This window comes from Drosophila pseudoobscura, chromosome X (genome assembly GCF_009870125.1).
Source record: "Drosophila pseudoobscura strain MV-25-SWS-2005 chromosome X, UCI_Dpse_MV25, whole genome shotgun sequence".
Taxonomy (NCBI): Eukaryota; Metazoa; Arthropoda; class Insecta; order Diptera; family Drosophilidae; genus Drosophila; species Drosophila pseudoobscura.
The window spans coordinates 49,265,354-49,282,256 of record NC_046683.1 but is presented as its reverse complement, the minus strand read 5'-3'; the positions used below and the strand labels follow the sequence as shown (position 1 = coordinate 49,282,256).

Sequence of the window (16,903 nt, the reverse complement as noted above, 5' to 3'; positions counted from 1 at the left end):
CTGCGGTTGAAAATTGAAAAAAAAAAACGAAGAAAAAAAAAGAAACTGAACAGCAGACAAATCCGCTCGAAGGCGATCTTTGGGCCAAATTATTTGCCTGGCAGAAACAACAAATATGAGATTGCGAATTAATCAAAAGGCTGCCCACTCTGCCACTGCCAGTGCCACTGCAGCTGCAACCCACATGCCCCACATGCCCCACAGACCTGCAGATCTGCAGAAATCTGTGACCCGAGTGGGTGGAAGGCGGACTTACCCGTGTGTATCCTCTGATGGGCCTTCAAATGCGAGCTTTTTGTGTAAACCTTGGAGCAACCTGAAAGATACGAAAGGAAAATGGATTAGAAAATGGATTAGAAAATGGCGAAAGACCAAAATATATATGTGGCCCCATCTCGATAGAGAAGTGGGTCACTGGGCGTTGGCTCAGTGGATTGGATTTTGTTCCTTTAATTAGGAAGTTCATTTAAGAGAAAGTCACCGCCGGCGAGGAGACGCCACTCGGATCGCTGGGAGCAAGTGACATTTATGAGGCACTTACAAGGATGCCATGCCCCCTCCTCGCACACGTACGCTCTAATTGAAAGCTGCAGCATGTACGTGCCGCGCAAAACAATGCCCCCGAAACCGAATCAGCGGCAGTCAAGAATGTTGCACCGAGAGACAGCAGCAGGCAGCAGCAGGCAACATGCAACCAGCATCGACAATCGTCGACAGTTGAACGCGTGATTGGTCGCATAGATACGAACCGAACCGAACCGAATCGATACGGAGGACTGCACTGCACTGCACTGCGACTGCACCTTCGATCTCCTCCAGACATAACTCACTTGTTGCCACAGTCGGCAGTTGCATGCAGCAGAGCCAACCGTTCACCCATCGACTGATGCGTGCGTTTATGGCATAATAACTTCATTTGGACAGCATTTTTGTTTGCCATTCAGTCAGTCAGTCAGTCAGTCATTCAGTCATTCAATCGCGAGTCCCATTCCAAGTCTAATATTTGTGGTCTTACGCGCATTCTGTACTGCCCGCACTCCCCGTACTCCCTGTACTCTGTGTACTCCGTGTACTGCCTGTAGTTGCTGTTAGTTGTCTAAAAATGGCCATGGCAAACGTGTCAGACAATTGTCAATTATTTATTAGTGGCAACGCACGTACAGGCCCCAAGCCCCCAGCCCCAAGCCCCAAGACCCCAGCCCCATCGATCCATCGATCCCAGACAGACACAAAACTCCGTCTGGGACTCCGCTTCGGAGTCGCTATTTTGTGGCTAAATCTGTGGCCAGACAATCATTGCCTCTAGCTTTGGGCTCTTAAGTGCTTTTTTGGCCATCCATCGATGGCTAATGGATGGAGATACGCGTCGGCTACTCGTCGGTGGAGGGTACAGCGTAGAGCGTGGAATTAAATGGCGGGGGAGATGATGTGATATCTCCCATCTTTAGTTGAGTTCTCTTTAAAGAGCTTTTGATGGATTGTTGTTTTGGTATTTTGGAGAAGATCTTCCGTTTTGGACTTGGAAGATCCAAGATCGAAGGCGGAAGGAAACAGAGAGGGGTTTCTGTAGACTGCAGAAGGTTACCCTTCTCTGAACTTCTAGCTAGAGGTCTACAGCTCTAACAGAGCATAGATATTTCTTTGGTGGCTTATTGGGAGGATCTTCAGATGATTCTCTTAGAAGACAAGTTTTCTGAATAATTTTCCCTACTTTTCCAAAGAAATACTCTCTCCGCAGTGGCCCCTCTTCTGTACTCGGCTGTAAGGAGCTCCATATCATGGTGATTCTTCGGAGATTCTTCGTAGATCGTTGGAGGATCCCAAACTTTGAGGGGATTGTTCAATTGTTCTGCTAGAATCGACGGCTAGTGATCGAAGGCGATCCTCGAACGGTTTCTTCAAAAGAAGAAGCCTTCTAGTGGGTGAGCGATCCTCTTGTTGGGTGATCCTTGAAGGCCTTACTGTTTTCCCGATAGTTCTTTAACCAGGAAATACTCTTTGCAGGAAACATAAGAAGACAGATCAATCGAGAGATCGTTCTTTTGCTCATTGATTTGTGGACCTCTCCTCCATGATCCCATTCAGCCGTGAGTCAACCTATTTACGGATCTGTGTATCTATGACATTGAAAACGCTCTGTGCAACGATCGGTTGCAATGTGTAACGAAAGCCACAGCTCACTGTGGATGCGGAGGTGGAGGTGGAGGAGTAGGAAACGTCGTCTTACATAAATATGGCAATTGGCTAATTAGAATTACAAAGAAGGCAATAGAAAAAGCGCCACAACAGCCACAACAACGGCAGCAGCAACGAGCTCTGTGGCAGGGGGCAGGGGGCAGGGAGGGGGGGGGGTCACTGTCACACAGTGAGCGACAGAAAGATGCGGACGATGGCAGAAAGATAATAAATAAATGTATAGATAAATGGAGAGAATAAATAAATGCCGATTGGAAATACGCGTCACGCATGCGCAATGGGGAACGCACGTGGAGCGGGCTCTAGAGCTAGAGATTCCTCTGGATGGGGCAGGGGAATGGGCCAGGGACTGGGGGCAGGGGAGTCTTCTCTGTTACGAAAAGTGTCGCAAAGCGCGCGAAATGATAAACGAGAGGAGCGACATGCAGCGAATGCCTAAAGATCTACAGATCAGCAGTCGCGGCGAGTCGAGTCGAGTCGAGGAGGAAGCGCAGTGGCATCTTCTGGCACTGGCACTGGTACTGGTACTCACCCACGAAATCACAGTGATGGATGCGACGCTTCTCCAGCTCCGGATTGTTCCGGCGATTGTAGCGCACTGTCCGGACGCTCATGAGGCTGGCAATGTGCGCCGCCGTGCCGGGCTGATGGTGCGCATGCCGGCCCCTCCTGCCCCCGGAGGAGCCGCCCGATCGCGGCGGTGGGACCGCCGGTGCCACGGGGGAGGGCTGCTGCTGGGGCAGCTGCAGTTGCGCGGACGCTGAGGCGGAGGCTGTGAGGGTGGTGAGCGTTATCGAGGAGCCACCGCCTACTCCCAGCAGCTGCAGCTGCGGCGGCTGTGGGAGTCCCAGGAGCCCGTGACCTTGCTGGTAGGGCGGTGGCGGGGTGGTGCGTCTCTGGGCGGCAGCGGCGGCCGCTGAGGGGCTGCCCGGATCGGAGCTGGGCGGCGTCAGGGGTGGCACGAACATGTGGCGCGTCGACGACGAGGCCGATGACGAGGAGGCTGAGGAGGATGTGGCAGAGGGAGTGCTGGGTGCCGCCGGGGGGCACAGTTGTTGCAATTGAGCAACGCCATGTTGAGCTGTGGGCGTGGCAGTGGCGGACGCAGCACTGGCTGCTGCTGCGGATGGCGGGTGTATTTGGTATTTGGTGTGAAATGTCTGCAACGAAACCGAGAAGGAAAGGGAAGGGAAGAGAAGAGACGGGAGAGATTGAAGGCTGGTTAGGGGGCAACGTTGGACAAGACTCTTACCTGACTGCTGTGCCAGCTGTAGCCGTAGCTGCTGGTGCTGCTGCTGCTGCCGATGGCCGTTGCACTCGTGTTGCCACCGATGCTGCTGCTGCTGTTGCTACCGTTGAGATAGCCGCCGCCCGATGCGGCATTCAATTGAGATGCGTATTGCTGCTGATAGGAGGAGGTGCTGCTGTTGTCGCCGGGGGTCGCCGTCGCCTGCAGCAGCTGCTTGGGGCTGTTGCTGCCACTGTGCTGCTGCTGCTGCTGCTGCTGTTGCTGCTGCACTAGCTGTTGTTGCAACTGCAACTCCACCACCGTCTCGACAGCGGGTGGCAGCACCGACGACAGGCTGGGATGATGCTGGTACAAGTGCTGCTGCTGCTGCTGCTGTTGCTGTTGCTGCTGCTGCTGTTGTTGATAATGTTGCTGATAGTGTTGCTGATGTTGCTGCTGGTATTGCTGCTGCTGCTGTTGTTGCTGCTGCTGCTGCTGTTGTCGCTGCTGCTTCTCTGTCTTGATCTCCAGGGGACTGAGCAGTGGCGTTGAGAAAGTCTCAAGCAGGCTCTCATCCAGTGCCTCCATTTTGACCTGTGGCTGCTGCTGCTGTTGCACCGATGCTGCATTGTCCCCATTGCTGGCGCTGCTTGTTGTTGTGTTGTTGCTGCTACTGTTGTTGCCACTGTTGCCGCCACCATTCGTTGTGGCACTCAGCATGAGCGCATTCTCTGGATCGATATTTTGGATTGAGGTAGTAATATCGTCCCAGAGCACTGGCCTCTGATACGGATCGTCCAATGGATCCGCAAAGAGCGTAGCCGTCTCTTTGTTTTTGGTTTCTGTTTCAAAAGAAGAGGAGGAGAAGCACAGAGGAAATCGCTTTATAATCGATCGATGCTAACACATTATGCAAATCATTCGGGCGTGGATCGGGTGGCGGGTGGCGGGTGGCGGTTGCTGGGGGGGGATCTATGAGAAATCTCGCATATGCATGAAATTTTCTAACCAGCTGCTGATTTGTTTGACTATTTATAGAGCTTGCTGTGCTGCCCGAAGAAGGGGAGGCCTCAAGCCTCAAGCCGAGTCTTAAGAGGCCCATGGATGCGCTATAGACGTATCTTTCGGATACACCAAAGATCTACAAGAGATGGCAGCTCATTCGCACTTCGCTGAGGCTGGAACTTGTCTGAATTTTTGTGGGTCTTGGCTTTTGGTCTCCGATTTCACATTTTCGATATTGACTTGCGAGATTTCTCCATGCGTGTAATTTTCGGGGTGCCTCCCCTCTACCCTCTACCTTCTACCCCCTTCCCTTTCCGTTCTCTATTCTCTAGGGGGGAACTTACCATACAAATACTCCTTCTCCCCGCCAGTGCTGCTGCTGCCGCCCGTTGCCCGTCCCCCGCCATAGCCCAGGGCCACCTCGTAGGTCGCACCATCGTAGAGGGGCGTGCAGGCATAGGCGGAGTTCGAATTGGAGTTGGGGGAGCCAGCGGCATGCTGCTGCTGCTGCTGCTGCTGCTGCTGGGGATCCGCTGTGCCATAGCCCACCGATGACAGCTGCCACGCGTCTGTGGCCCCAGCACCGCCGCTCTCGCCGCTCTGCAGGCTGTGCGACTGCTGCTGCTGGTGCAAGTGGTGCGCGTGGTGGTGCTGGTGCTGATGGTGGTGCTGGTGCTGGTGCGAATGATGGTGATGCAGGTGATGATGGTGGAACTGATGCTGCTGCTGCTGGGTCTGCTGCTGCTGCTGCTGCTGCTGGTGGGACGTTGCAAGGCTGGGGGTCTGGCTGCCGTTGCTGTTGTGGCTGTTGTTGGTGGCGGCCAGAACCTCCAGATCGACGTCGGCGGGCTCTATCTTGTGGAGACGTCCCATCAGCTCGTGCCGATAGTCCAGTTCCGGGGACTGCCACAAAAAAGAGAGAGAAAGAGAGAGAGAGAGGGAGAGAAGGGAAGAGCGTAAAGTGTTAGTAAATCGTGTGGTATATGGCCCATCTGGTAATCAGAGGAACGGCTCTCCGCCTCCTCCCTGGCCATAAATTTTGATTAAACTTTTATCGCCCTGCCTTGCCACACTCTCGGCTCCAGGGGCTCCCCTCCCTCCTGCTCCTACTCCTGCTCGTGCCCTCCCCCTTGCTGCTGCTGCGGCTTCTACTTTATCTTTATGTTCCGTCTTTGAGCATTTCTTTTCTCTCGCTTTTCTTTCTTTATTTTTATTTGTTGGAGTTTTATTTTTATTCTGATTTTGATTTTGATTTGGATTTGAAGTTTTATTTTTATGGCCAGCAGAGACACAGCACAGCAGTCGCAGTCGCTGTCGCAGTCGTGCTGTGTCTGCTGCGTTTCGTTGCAAGTTCGTTGCCTAAGTCTTTCGGTTTGGAGGCAAACAAATTGGTTTTGCTTAGTGGCTTTTGCGAGCCCTGGCATTTGTCCAGGCCCGAACGCTGCCAATCTGTGAGATGATTTATCCAAAAGCAGAAAAAGTAGGTATTTATAGATCTATTTATAGATAGAAACCTTTGTCTCCGCCTTTCCTTTGTTTTGGGGGGGCCGGAGAAGAGGCCACGTTGTCTCGGCCGCTAATTTATGGCAACACTTAACGTTGTTTAGGCAAACATAATAATCATTTGGCAAATTAGCCAAGTTTTTGCGTGTTTTTATACTCCCCACAGAACCGCAATGAACGCTTTTCACATGCAAATGATGTGTGTGGCAGCAGACTCAAGGGACAGTATATCATCAAAAGTGTCGATCCGATCGAAAGGCCAGCCAAAAAATAGCCAAAAAAAAAAACCACACACACACACACACACACACACAAATCTGACTCAATTCGAGAAATGCTCGACACTGACTCATGATGCCCCCCGTGCCACACATCAGCAGCAACCCCGAACCGAATAGCAATGTTGCCTCGTTTTCTCTGGTGTTTTTTTTTTTTTCTTTTTTGTTTTGTTTTATGAGCTGAAAATTTACGAGCATGGCAAATTATTTTAGCTGCAATATTTTTGCCGTGCGGTGCGGTGTGCCGCAGCATTTTTTCCATTTTATTGACTGCGGGAATACCTTTTTGGATACCCCGTGACTCCAGGAGTATATTGGAGGGATCACCCCTCAAAACTTCAATTTCTCTCCCACTTCTATAGATAATTTCTTCAAACAAATGTAGAATCATTGATAAGTATCTGAATCAAATCGGTTGATTATTGCAGCCAGTCGTTTGGCTGTTTGAACACCTGGCTTCCTCGAACACTATTCAACACAGAGCAATGAGCTTTTGCCTGCGTACAGGGGGCACATGGGTCTTGGGTATCTGGCGGGTCGAGTCACTTGGGCCTTTTCCGACTGGTTATGGTTGTGTTTTTGGGGGCTTTCTGTGGCGGCGGCGGCGGCGGCCCCACTCTTTTTGGTGAATAATGTTTGCTCAAAAGCAGGAGGTCAAACATATGGCGTGTGATAATTTTAATAGATTTTCGTGTATACCTAGTATATATATATATGTTTCACTGCTGTTCGTATGAGTAATGTCTGTTTTCCCCGCTGTCGCGAGAGTCGCTCAGAGCGGAGCGTGGAGTGTGGAGTGTGGACGAGTGTGATGTGATTGTCTCGATGGATTTGTGGACTGTGGATTTCCACGAATCGGTTTTCCCTGTTGGCCCCCAACTATCGCCGTTGGCAAAAGTTCTCGCTCTCCCTCTCGCGCGGCGCGAGTCCAGGGCGCATTTAGTGGGCTCCCCACGCAAATGACCTCATAAGAATGCGTGGCGTGTCGCCGCGTCACTGCTGGTGGAGCCTTGCGGAATCTTTAATGAAATGGGGGCCTTTGGGCATTAGCCCCGTAGTTCGATTTGGACTTTGGAGGCAGCAGGCAGCCGGCAGCCAGCACCAGGCAGCAGGCAGCTCTCTAGGCAACGGTAACCTGTCTTTGGGCCTCTCTTTCACTGGGTCTCTCTTCGTCTCTGCCCGTCTCTCCCCATCTCTTGTTGACACATTGACAGGGCCCCAACGAGAGCCACAAACATGAATTTCAATTATGAACCTGTTGTTGTTGTCGTCGTCGTTCTTTTGGACATTTCTCTATAGAGTTCTCTGCTCGGCCCTTCTCCCCCCCTCTCTTTCTGTGGAGGAGAAATTATGTTCAGGTACTTATAATTTCAATTTCTTTTTTTTTTATACTTTATGTTTTTTATTCTTTTTGTTTTCTGCGTGTTTCCTTTGTGTCTGTGGCACACCAAAGTATTTTTATTTATTTATGATTCTTTTTTGAGCATTAAAATGCCGTTGTCAATAAACCCCCCGCCCCCCCTCCCCCAGTCCCGATAAATGGGCATTACGTATAATGCCAGATAAAAATTTGCATAAATTTGTAGGGAACTTTGGTAGGAGCTGCCTTTCAAATGCTGTCCCTGATTTGGTTCTTTCTTCGAGTGGTTTGTGATTTGTGTTTTGTTTTATGTTTTATGTTATTGTTTATTGATTTGACCCATTTGCGGCGCTGCGGTGTTGCAAGTGTTGATCGATGCGGCTTAGATGGCTCCCATAAACCATAAAACTGCAGCAACTGCGATTGCAGGCCATTCCATATGCAGGCCAGGGAATGCGTTGGATAGCGATGAGGCTTCTGGTGGGAGGGAACTGGGGGGGTGTGAGAGCTCTAGAAAGCCATTGAGTATGAATTTAGACACTTTTTGAATCTCTTTCAAGGGAAATAGTGAGCAGAATGCCATGAAAACCTTTCAAAAGGCTTCTATTCCCAAATGTATTCCTTTCAATTGTGCCTAATACCTTTTTTTCCATCCCTCATTGGCCATTGGCTTATTCCAGGCATTCCCATTCATCTCCAAATCCTTTTTCCAGGGCTTTTCATAGGAGAATTGTATGAGTATTCCATTCAAAGCCAGTTCCAATGATGGAGTACAGTGAAACCTGCCACAATTCCAGGGATTTCCCCTTATGATTCATTCAAGGAAAGCTCTTCCTCCTTCTCCCTGTATAATTTTTCTCCTATTTTCCCATGGTTTTACGCTGCCCTCCCCACCCCTTTGTTCCACCCACCGATTGGCCATGGCTCGTGGATTTTCGAGTGCATTTTTGCGGCTATTTAGCAATTCGTTTTGGTGATTTTTCATAGGTATTTCTGACTTTTATGTGGACTGACACACAGCTCCTGCTGCTGCTGTTGCATCTGCAAGTGCAACTGCAGCTTCATTAGGTGCTGTTGATGCCGATGCTGCTGCTGCTTGTGGCATGCCGCTTTGGCATTTCTCAGGTGAATGGCGGCTACAAAACGTGAGCCTCTGCTGGCTGTTGCCTGTTGCCTGTTGCCTTTTAATGGCCAAAAGCGTTAAGTGCATATAAGCACACAAATAAAGTTGTTAACTATTGTTTAACGCCACAGAGCGACAGAGCAACAGAGGGACGGATCAGACGGAGCAGACAGACCAGACGGAGACAGAGCCGGAGACAGAGGAGGGACAAAGACATTGTTGTGGCACCTACACGTGTATTAAGGCCCCCAAACAGCAAACGGCAACAACAGAAACCATATTTATTTATAAGAAAACAACAACAAGCTGAGACCAGAGACCACAGACCAGAGGGAGAGCATAAAAAATAATGACAAACATAAATATCAACGTTTACGAGTGCAACGTGACTTCATTTCAAATCGAACAAAATATGCAAAATATCAACAACACAAAACGCACAAAAAACAGACGCAAAGATACAAATATACCCACGATATATATATATATATATGAACATATATATATAGGAGGGAACACTGAGAGATATATGCCTTGTATTCCTAGTACATTTATGATTTCCCTAAAGAGAAGACCAAAAGATGGAAGAACAAGGGAAATATGTGTTTATTTCTTTGAGTGTAAAGAAGGGGAGAAAGAGAGAGGGAGAGAGAGAACTGTGGGTCTGTCTGTCTGTCACACGTGCTTCGGATGGTCAAGAACCTCTGCTCTCAAAGAGGCCCCAAATTTGGCACTTGCTTTGCTCTGCTCTCACAGATACACACACACACACGTACAACTAATAATAATAGCCATAAAAATTAATAAATTTGATGTTCCATTATATTCGGCTGTGTTGTTGGTACTTTTATTGTGCTGCCTCGACAGGCGCTTTGCATTTTAAAGAGCCCCACTCTATGGGGACCCCTTCACCCTTCTTCTCCACCCCCCTCCCCCCACCAAGTCTTTGGGCACACATTTGACATTTCTGGCAGTGTCTCTCTCCCTCTCTCTCTCTCTCTGTCAATCGTTTTCCACGTCTTTCTATCGATTAACAGCCATCAATATGCCAAAAATCAAAAAGCCCCTATTAAAAAAGATGTCAAATTGCCAACTGTTTATTTGATATTTTTACTATTATTAATTTTGAACATTTTCTTTGGAGCAGAGCTGCTGTTGGGGCGCTTTTGGTGATCGCTTGGATCTCGGATCTCCACCAATATTGAGCCATAAAATTGTCTTCATTTTGCGGCTCTGACAGATGCCGCTGCCGCTGCTGCTGCGTCGCATAAAACCTGATCATAAATGTCGCTTGATCTGTGGATCTTTGGATCTGTGCATATATTTCTACCAATAAAACCGCTAAGAAATGGGTCCAAATATAATATCAATAACAAAAGCATTTCAACTGCGGGAAGATAATAAATTAAATGCCTAAATGGTTCAACAGGGAATGGGTCTATAAAAAGCCAATGGATCTACGAGAACCTGGCGCCCACGCCGCAACAGCAGACGGAGGGACTCGAAATATATACGGTATTTATTTGGAGGAGAGTGTGTGGGGCTTTTGGGGCTGTTGTGCGGTAATTGCTGCGGACAAAACGATTCGATTGAACGGCAAACTTCATTAACGGCACGTGCCAAATATCACTGAATAGATCTTTGCCTTTGGAATTCCATGGGGGCCATGGGACGGGACGGGACGGGATGGGATAGTGCCCCCTAACAATGGATGCCCGATGTATCCAGCGGATAAGCGTCGAGTCGAACGGCCAAAAGTAATTGCTTGGCCAAAGAGAAAGAAAATAAACGACAAGAAAAGAAAAGAAAGAGAGGAGCTGCCGCACAGACAATCGAATAATCGTTCAATAATCGATGAATTCATTGCGCGAGTGCGCGAGTATTGTTCCCCCGAAGGCCTCCCCCCCCCCCCGCCCCCCGTCCCCCGGCCCGAGGGCAAACTTCAATCGAAAATATTTCCTGAAATTTTGTTTAATGAAACGACTTTTAATGTTTTTTGTTTTGCATAGAAATAGTGAAAGTTTTCCATTAAGACGGGAAACGATATATTTGACACATTCAACGAGAGAGAGGGAGACGGCAACTTTGTGGCAAGAACAAGTTCGTTGCCAGAGTCATTCGATTCGATTCGATTCGATTCGATTGAAATCAATGCCAAATGCCACATTTGACCCTCTTCAAGGGGCAGGCACTCTTTTTTTTTTGCAAATTAGAAACCTCCTTTTGCCATAAAAACTAAACGCTCGGCCATAAACAAAACAAAAACAGAAGATCGTAAAAATCGTTTAGTTTTACTCGTTGTTCAGTTTTGTTGTACCACATATGTTGTATGTGACTCATGGGGCAGGCAGGCAGCCAGCAGCCAGCAGGCAGGCAGCAGCCCAAGAAACAATTTGCATAAAAAATCACTGGCAATTATTTTATTGGACCAAACGAACATAAATCTTGGCCAACGAGTCCACAGACGAATGGAGATGGAAATGGAGAGAGAGAGAGGCAGAGAGAGAGAGAGAGAGAGTCAGAGAGAGCGAAAAGTAGGAAAAACTATGCCAAATATGTTTTCCGCATTTTTCACTGCCTCTGCACCTTTTGCCTGCCACGTTTTGTCGCCAAAATATATCAGCATAGCAAATCAAATTTGGAACAGTAGTTGAGCGAGGGGTTTGGGTAGCGGGGAGGGGGCCTTCTGGGGCCCACTCTTTGCCCAGATGGAGTGGACTCGGAGTCGGAGTCGGACTCGAGGCAACGACAAGTGCAGGCCCATGCTCGACATGCGTTTTGCATCGTTTCGTTTCGTTTTGGTTTTAGCTTTTGGGTTTTTCGTTTTTCTGGTTGGGAAATGGTCTGGTCACTCCACACAGCCTTTCCCCCACACCCCACCCCCCCGCTTGGGGCTTTTGTGCAGTCAATTTCTTGGAACTTGGAACTGAATTTTGTGTGTCTTTTGGGAGGAGAAGGATTACATGGCGGCTGCACATTTTGCATTATTCAGTGTGCCTCTTTTCGAATCGAATGGGGAATGCCCTGCCTCCGCCAGCCACTGCCCCATTGCCACACTGCCACATGCAGTTGCAAGCAGGCAGGCAGGCAGGCGTGTAGGTATTGACAGGCCATGCAGCTACCTGTTGCACACACTCGTGCTGCAACCTTTACATGGGACATGCCGCAGCGAGAATCATTTACACGCGAGCAGGTCTGCAGAGGCAGAGGCAGAGGCTGTAGCTGTAACTGTGGCTGTGGCACGAAGGAGGCACTCTGTGGTGGCTCATGCCGCGCTTGGAGTCTGATTTGGTTTATTTGCTTGTCGCCAGCTGCCCCAATTTGTTGGCACAGCGGGGATGCGCGTCTGCTGTGGCACCAGCTAGAAGTATCTGCTGCCACCGCTCCCCCACCTCCTTGTAACACCTTCCATCCACCAGAAAGCAGAGCCCATCAATTAGGTGCACAGATTCGAAGCTTATAAATATTTAAAGGGCATTAGGAGGGGGCAAAGATCTATCTCAAGAGACAGATGGATCTGTGAGGAATTTGGGAAACTCTACGAGACCCTCGAGAAGGTGTCAATTTGACATAAATGGGTCTCTCCCTCTCTCTTCCTCTCTCCCCCTCCTGCTCTCTCTCTCTCTCTCTTATCTACTGTGCTCGTGTCGTTTACATAATTAAATGAGGTCTCTCCTGCCTCTTGCTGCATGCCCCCCCCCCCCGCCCTCTCTACAGTCGCAATGATTTCTAATCGTAAAAGAGGCGCTAAGTGGAAGGGCAAACATTAGCCACAGAGAGAGAAAAAAAACATCTCATCTCTCGACAAGAAAAAAAGGTGTTAAAAGAAAAGCATGAAACGTTTATCTGCCTTCCCTTTTCCCTCTCTTTGGGGCTCGTTTTCTTAAAAGTCCATTAAAAAAAATCAAATGTTGCCTGGTCATCTCTTTAATAGGGGCAGCTGCAAATTCCACTCTCCCTTTCGCGCTCAGAGCTCTGGCCGAGCATTCATCAACTCTGATCAAATTTTAGATCATCATCATAAATTTAGTCGAACGCCCTCGCCCCCATACCATATCATATCATGGCGAGGGAGAGTCCCTTAACCCTCAACCCTCAACGCTCCTCCGCCCAGATAATGATGCCAGTCCGTGGCAGACCCTCAACCCTCCTCAATGGCGTTCATCTGCTGCCGCCGCCCCCGAGCACCTCATCCATACAGCCGGATAGCCATATCCATCTCCCTTTTTTTGTTGTTCAGTGTCTTTTTCATTAGCGTTCGGGTTATTAACCACCTTTGCCGTGCCCCGTGTCCCGTGCCCCCCACTCCTCTGTCGTGGCATGTCTGTCCTTTGGCTGGGCCTGCGCCTGTGCCTGCGCCTGTGCCTGTGCCCTTTAGAGCCCGACATTTTAACACCTTTATGAAGGTGTGTGCCTGCCTGTCGATCTCTGGCACTGGCATTGCCATTGCCATTGGCATTGGCGTGTGCTGCCGCTCGAGGAGACGCGTGCGAGTCTTTAAAAATTAACTGGCCTCGTCTTTCTCTGACAAAATGTGTTTTTCTGACTCCTTCTTTTTGTTTTGTATTTTAGTGCCAGGGAGAAAACCAGATGGAGCACGGGAAGGAGGAGGAGGAGGAGTTTCCTGAACCAAGGATCATAAATCTCCTGCAAGCCCAAGTCCAAGCTTTGGCCAAATGGAAAGCAGATGGAAGGGTGAGAAAAGTATTCTCTAAAGGAAATCTATCCTCCAGATATACTCCCGATATTCGGTAGAGAATCGTGCCATGTTCCCCCCCGAGCTGTCGACCCAAAAAAATGAGTCCACTTTTAATTCTTGCAACCCACATTTGAGCGCCAATGATTCATTTGAAAATGTGTGTGTGTTGCAATCGTATTCCCCTGCCGCAGCGCGATTCCCGGGCCGCGATTCAATGGACCTTTTCAAATGCCATTCATTATGCCACTAAACTTATTAGCTACAAATGTGTCTCCTCAATGTGTCACGTTACAGTCCCCCAACGGCGGCATAAATCACTTGCCAAAACAGCGGCAGCGGCAGTCCCACTGGCGGGCAGACAGGGGAGCTGGGGAGCAGGGGAACAGCCACAATTGTTGTGGCGGGACAATGCGAGACAGCAGCAACGGCAGCAGCAGCAGCAGGCCAAAGAAATGCGTTAATCAATGCAAGAGCCCCAAAAAAAGAGTAGCAGCAGCAGCAGCAGCAGAAAAGCCGAAAAGCCAAAGCCAAAAATGGGCAGAGGGAGACCAGCCCACAAAAATCAGAAAACACACACAACCATCGACTGTGTCGCACGTGAGTCCCAGATGAGTGGCTCCACGGAAGGGAGGAGGGAGGAGGAGATGGAGGGGCAGCCACAGAGACACTTGCCGAAACGCTTGAAACTTCCTCATTTGGCATGACCACAAAAAAACACGTATCCCCTCCCGTGCATACCCTGGACATACCCCCCCTCCCTCCTCCCTCCCTAAGGTCTCCAGTGAAGTGAATCTGAATCGCACTTCATTAAGACGTATTTTGTATTTTTTTATTCTTTTTTTTTTTTTTTGCTGAATATTTGCTGTAAAAATAACAAACGAGAAAAACAAAATACGAAAAACGAAAACCGAAATGTAAGCTTAAAATATTTGCGCTTTTGTTAACGAGAGAGGCAGGCAGGCAGGCAGCCGAGGAGCATTTTGCGTTAATGATGCACATTGTTCAATGAAAATGAAAGCACCCCCCGCCGCCCCGTCCCCCATCCAGCTGCAACTCCAAGCTGAGGCTGTGACCTGCGTTTCAAAAGGATTCCAGGGCTGTGCCGGACATTGTTTTCCCTAGAAATGAAAGAGACTTTCCCTTTGAAATCAGATTCCGACTGGATACACTTTCGACCTGTGCATTCCCATCGAAAACTGTCTCTGGATTTGCCCTGAAATGGTGTTGAATTTCCTTTGAAATCAGGACACCATTGCGTCTATCTCGGGTTAGTCGTTGACCTCGCTCTGGAGACCAGTTAAGGTCTGGCTCTTGTACTTCTGAATACCCTTGTTCGTCATGTGCATCCCTGTGGGATTTATGGCCCCACTCAAGCCGATTAGTTTGCCTCTCTCGCACAAAAACCCACTCTGACGTCAAAGGCAGCTCCTCCTCAGCTCCTCCCCGGCTCCTCCTCTCGTTCGTCGCGCAGGTGGGCGTCAATTGGAGCAGCAGCCGAGCAGCTGCATCCAAAATAAGACCCCAAACAAATGGCAAAACAAGCCGAAATGATTGCCCGCTTCCTGCTCACAAAAAGTGTGGGGGGCGGGGGGGTGGGGAGGGGCAAAGGGGCGGATGGGGGCACTGGCACTACAGTGTCTGGAGAATTATGCACTAAGCGATTGTCATTACAATAAATTTCGCATATTGTGCGCATAAATTTCGCACAAGCTTCAAAGGAGTCGTCGTTGCAGTCGCAGCTGCTGCTGCCACAGTGGGGACATCCATAGCTGGATGGCTGGATAGCTGGGGAGCTGTGGAGCTCGAGAGCTGTGTGCCCCATGACTCATGTGTCGGTGGTGGTGGTGGTGGCTGTTCTTATTGTCGACAAAACTAGGTCAAATTGCGGCACATTCGTGTGCTTAGAATGCCGCCTCATACAGACGGTGCGACATAGAGACAATGAGTCAACGGTTACGTATACGCAATGTGGGCCAGGGCAGTAACTTCTTCGAAATGACATTTTCCACAGCTGGAAGTTTACTCTTTTTTTTGTGTTGGTTTTTGTTTTTTTTGTAACATTTTTGGGCAGCTGTCGAGCTGTCAAAACGTTTGCCTTATCGACAATTCAATTAGCTTCAGTTTGAGCCGAATGTTGCCACAGAAAAAGTGGCAGGCAAAACCGAATCGAAGCGAAACGAAGCGAAACGAAACGAGAGTCTGCCACATTAACGATATAAATTGATAGTTGGCCTGTCAAAATCTTTTGGCACATATCTATTTCGCGTTGACTAGCATTCAAATATCGGGCCCAAATGGACTCTCCTTCGTATGCCGCATGCCTGCTGCTGCTGCTGCTGCTGCTGTATGCAGATTGTGTGGCAAGTTTAAAATGCCACCAGACATCACCACCAGATAGACAGACAAACAGACAGACAGACAAACAGACAGACAGACGTTTGTGCTACTGTTTAACATTTTTGAAGCATTTTTTTGCCGAGTTTTTTTTTTGCTCATTCAAAAGTCCATCGACTGACTGTCCAATTAAGCATTTATTTTCCAGCATTTAATTAGAGGAGAGATAAAACTAAACGTTTAGTTTAGTGATTGGAAAATGGGTGGAAAAATATGACAGAGAATGGGAATTCCACATGGAAATGGGCGAGCTCCAGAGGTGGCCTCTCCTCTCTGCCCCCCGCCCCGCCCTATTCCTCTGCTAATTTCACTTATTATGGAACACCTTTCTCTGCCTCTGCCTCTGCCTCTCTCCCTCTCTCTTTTTGTGAGCCGGTGTCCCTCCGTAGAATGGCAGAATGTGATTTATTTTAACGATCCACCCAAATGAGTTTAATTTGCTACTCGATTGTATTTGTTGTATTGGCTTAACTGTTTGTTTAATTCTCGTGTTAAGTGCATTTAACTTTTAACAGTGACATATAAATTATCAGGCAGCAACCTTGGGCAGTTCTCGATTCTCTCTCTTTCTATAATTGCAAATCAACTGTCGGCAGAGGGAGCACAGAGGAAGGGAGCTACCAGTACTCGTACTATTGGTAGAACCAGAGATACATACCTATACGTATTTGCAGCTCTTATAAAATCAAATAAAAGTAAGACTGAAACGTACATACAAATGCGCCTCGAGGGCAGACATATTTTGACCATCGGTTTGTACAATTAATAAAATCAGAAACAGAAACATAAACAGAAAAGAAAAAAACAAAACTCACAGCACAAATCCAGGGGCATAAATTATAAGGCTAACATATGTCTGGCCTGCCCCTGCCCCCTGCCACTGCCCCTCCCCTCTATGGGAGGCAACTGCTGCCAATTGCAATCACGACTCAGACGCGGCCAGAAATCTGTGCCTGGGCCTGGGCCTGCGCCTGTGCCTGGCCAGAAATCATAGCCACGGCTTGGGACAAATGCGGCATGATGGCCCAAGGGGACGGGCCAGGCAATTACCAACAACTGGGAAATTAAAATGCATGTGCAGCAGAGGGGCAACGGAGGGGCACCATCGGTGGGGCGA

General features: G+C 48.9%; 1 protein-coding gene and 1 long non-coding RNA gene across 2 annotated transcripts in view; one reads left to right on the top strand and one right to left on the bottom strand.

The window, feature by feature from the left end:
• LOC117184625 (uncharacterized) overlaps positions 1-13,754 on the top strand; it is an 88,692-nt gene extending 74,938 nt beyond the window's left edge. The window contains exon 4 of the long non-coding RNA XR_004470032.1: positions 13,266-13,754. This is a non-coding gene — a long non-coding RNA (uncharacterized lncRNA). The remainder of the gene's footprint in view (positions 1-13,265) is intronic.
• Positions 1-16,903, bottom strand: part of dar1 (dendritic arbor reduction 1) — a 31,201-nt gene that overhangs the window by 3,995 nt on the left and 10,303 nt on the right. Inside the window, exons 2-5 of the mRNA XM_033383112.1 lie at positions 4,774-5,332; positions 3,449-4,266; positions 2,729-3,356; positions 257-316 (exon numbers count right to left, since the gene is read on the bottom strand). Coding sequence (XP_033239003.1) covers positions 257-316; positions 2,729-3,356; positions 3,449-4,266; positions 4,774-5,332 — 2,065 coding nt within the window. The remainder of the gene's footprint in view (positions 1-256; positions 317-2,728; positions 3,357-3,448; positions 4,267-4,773; positions 5,333-16,903) is intronic.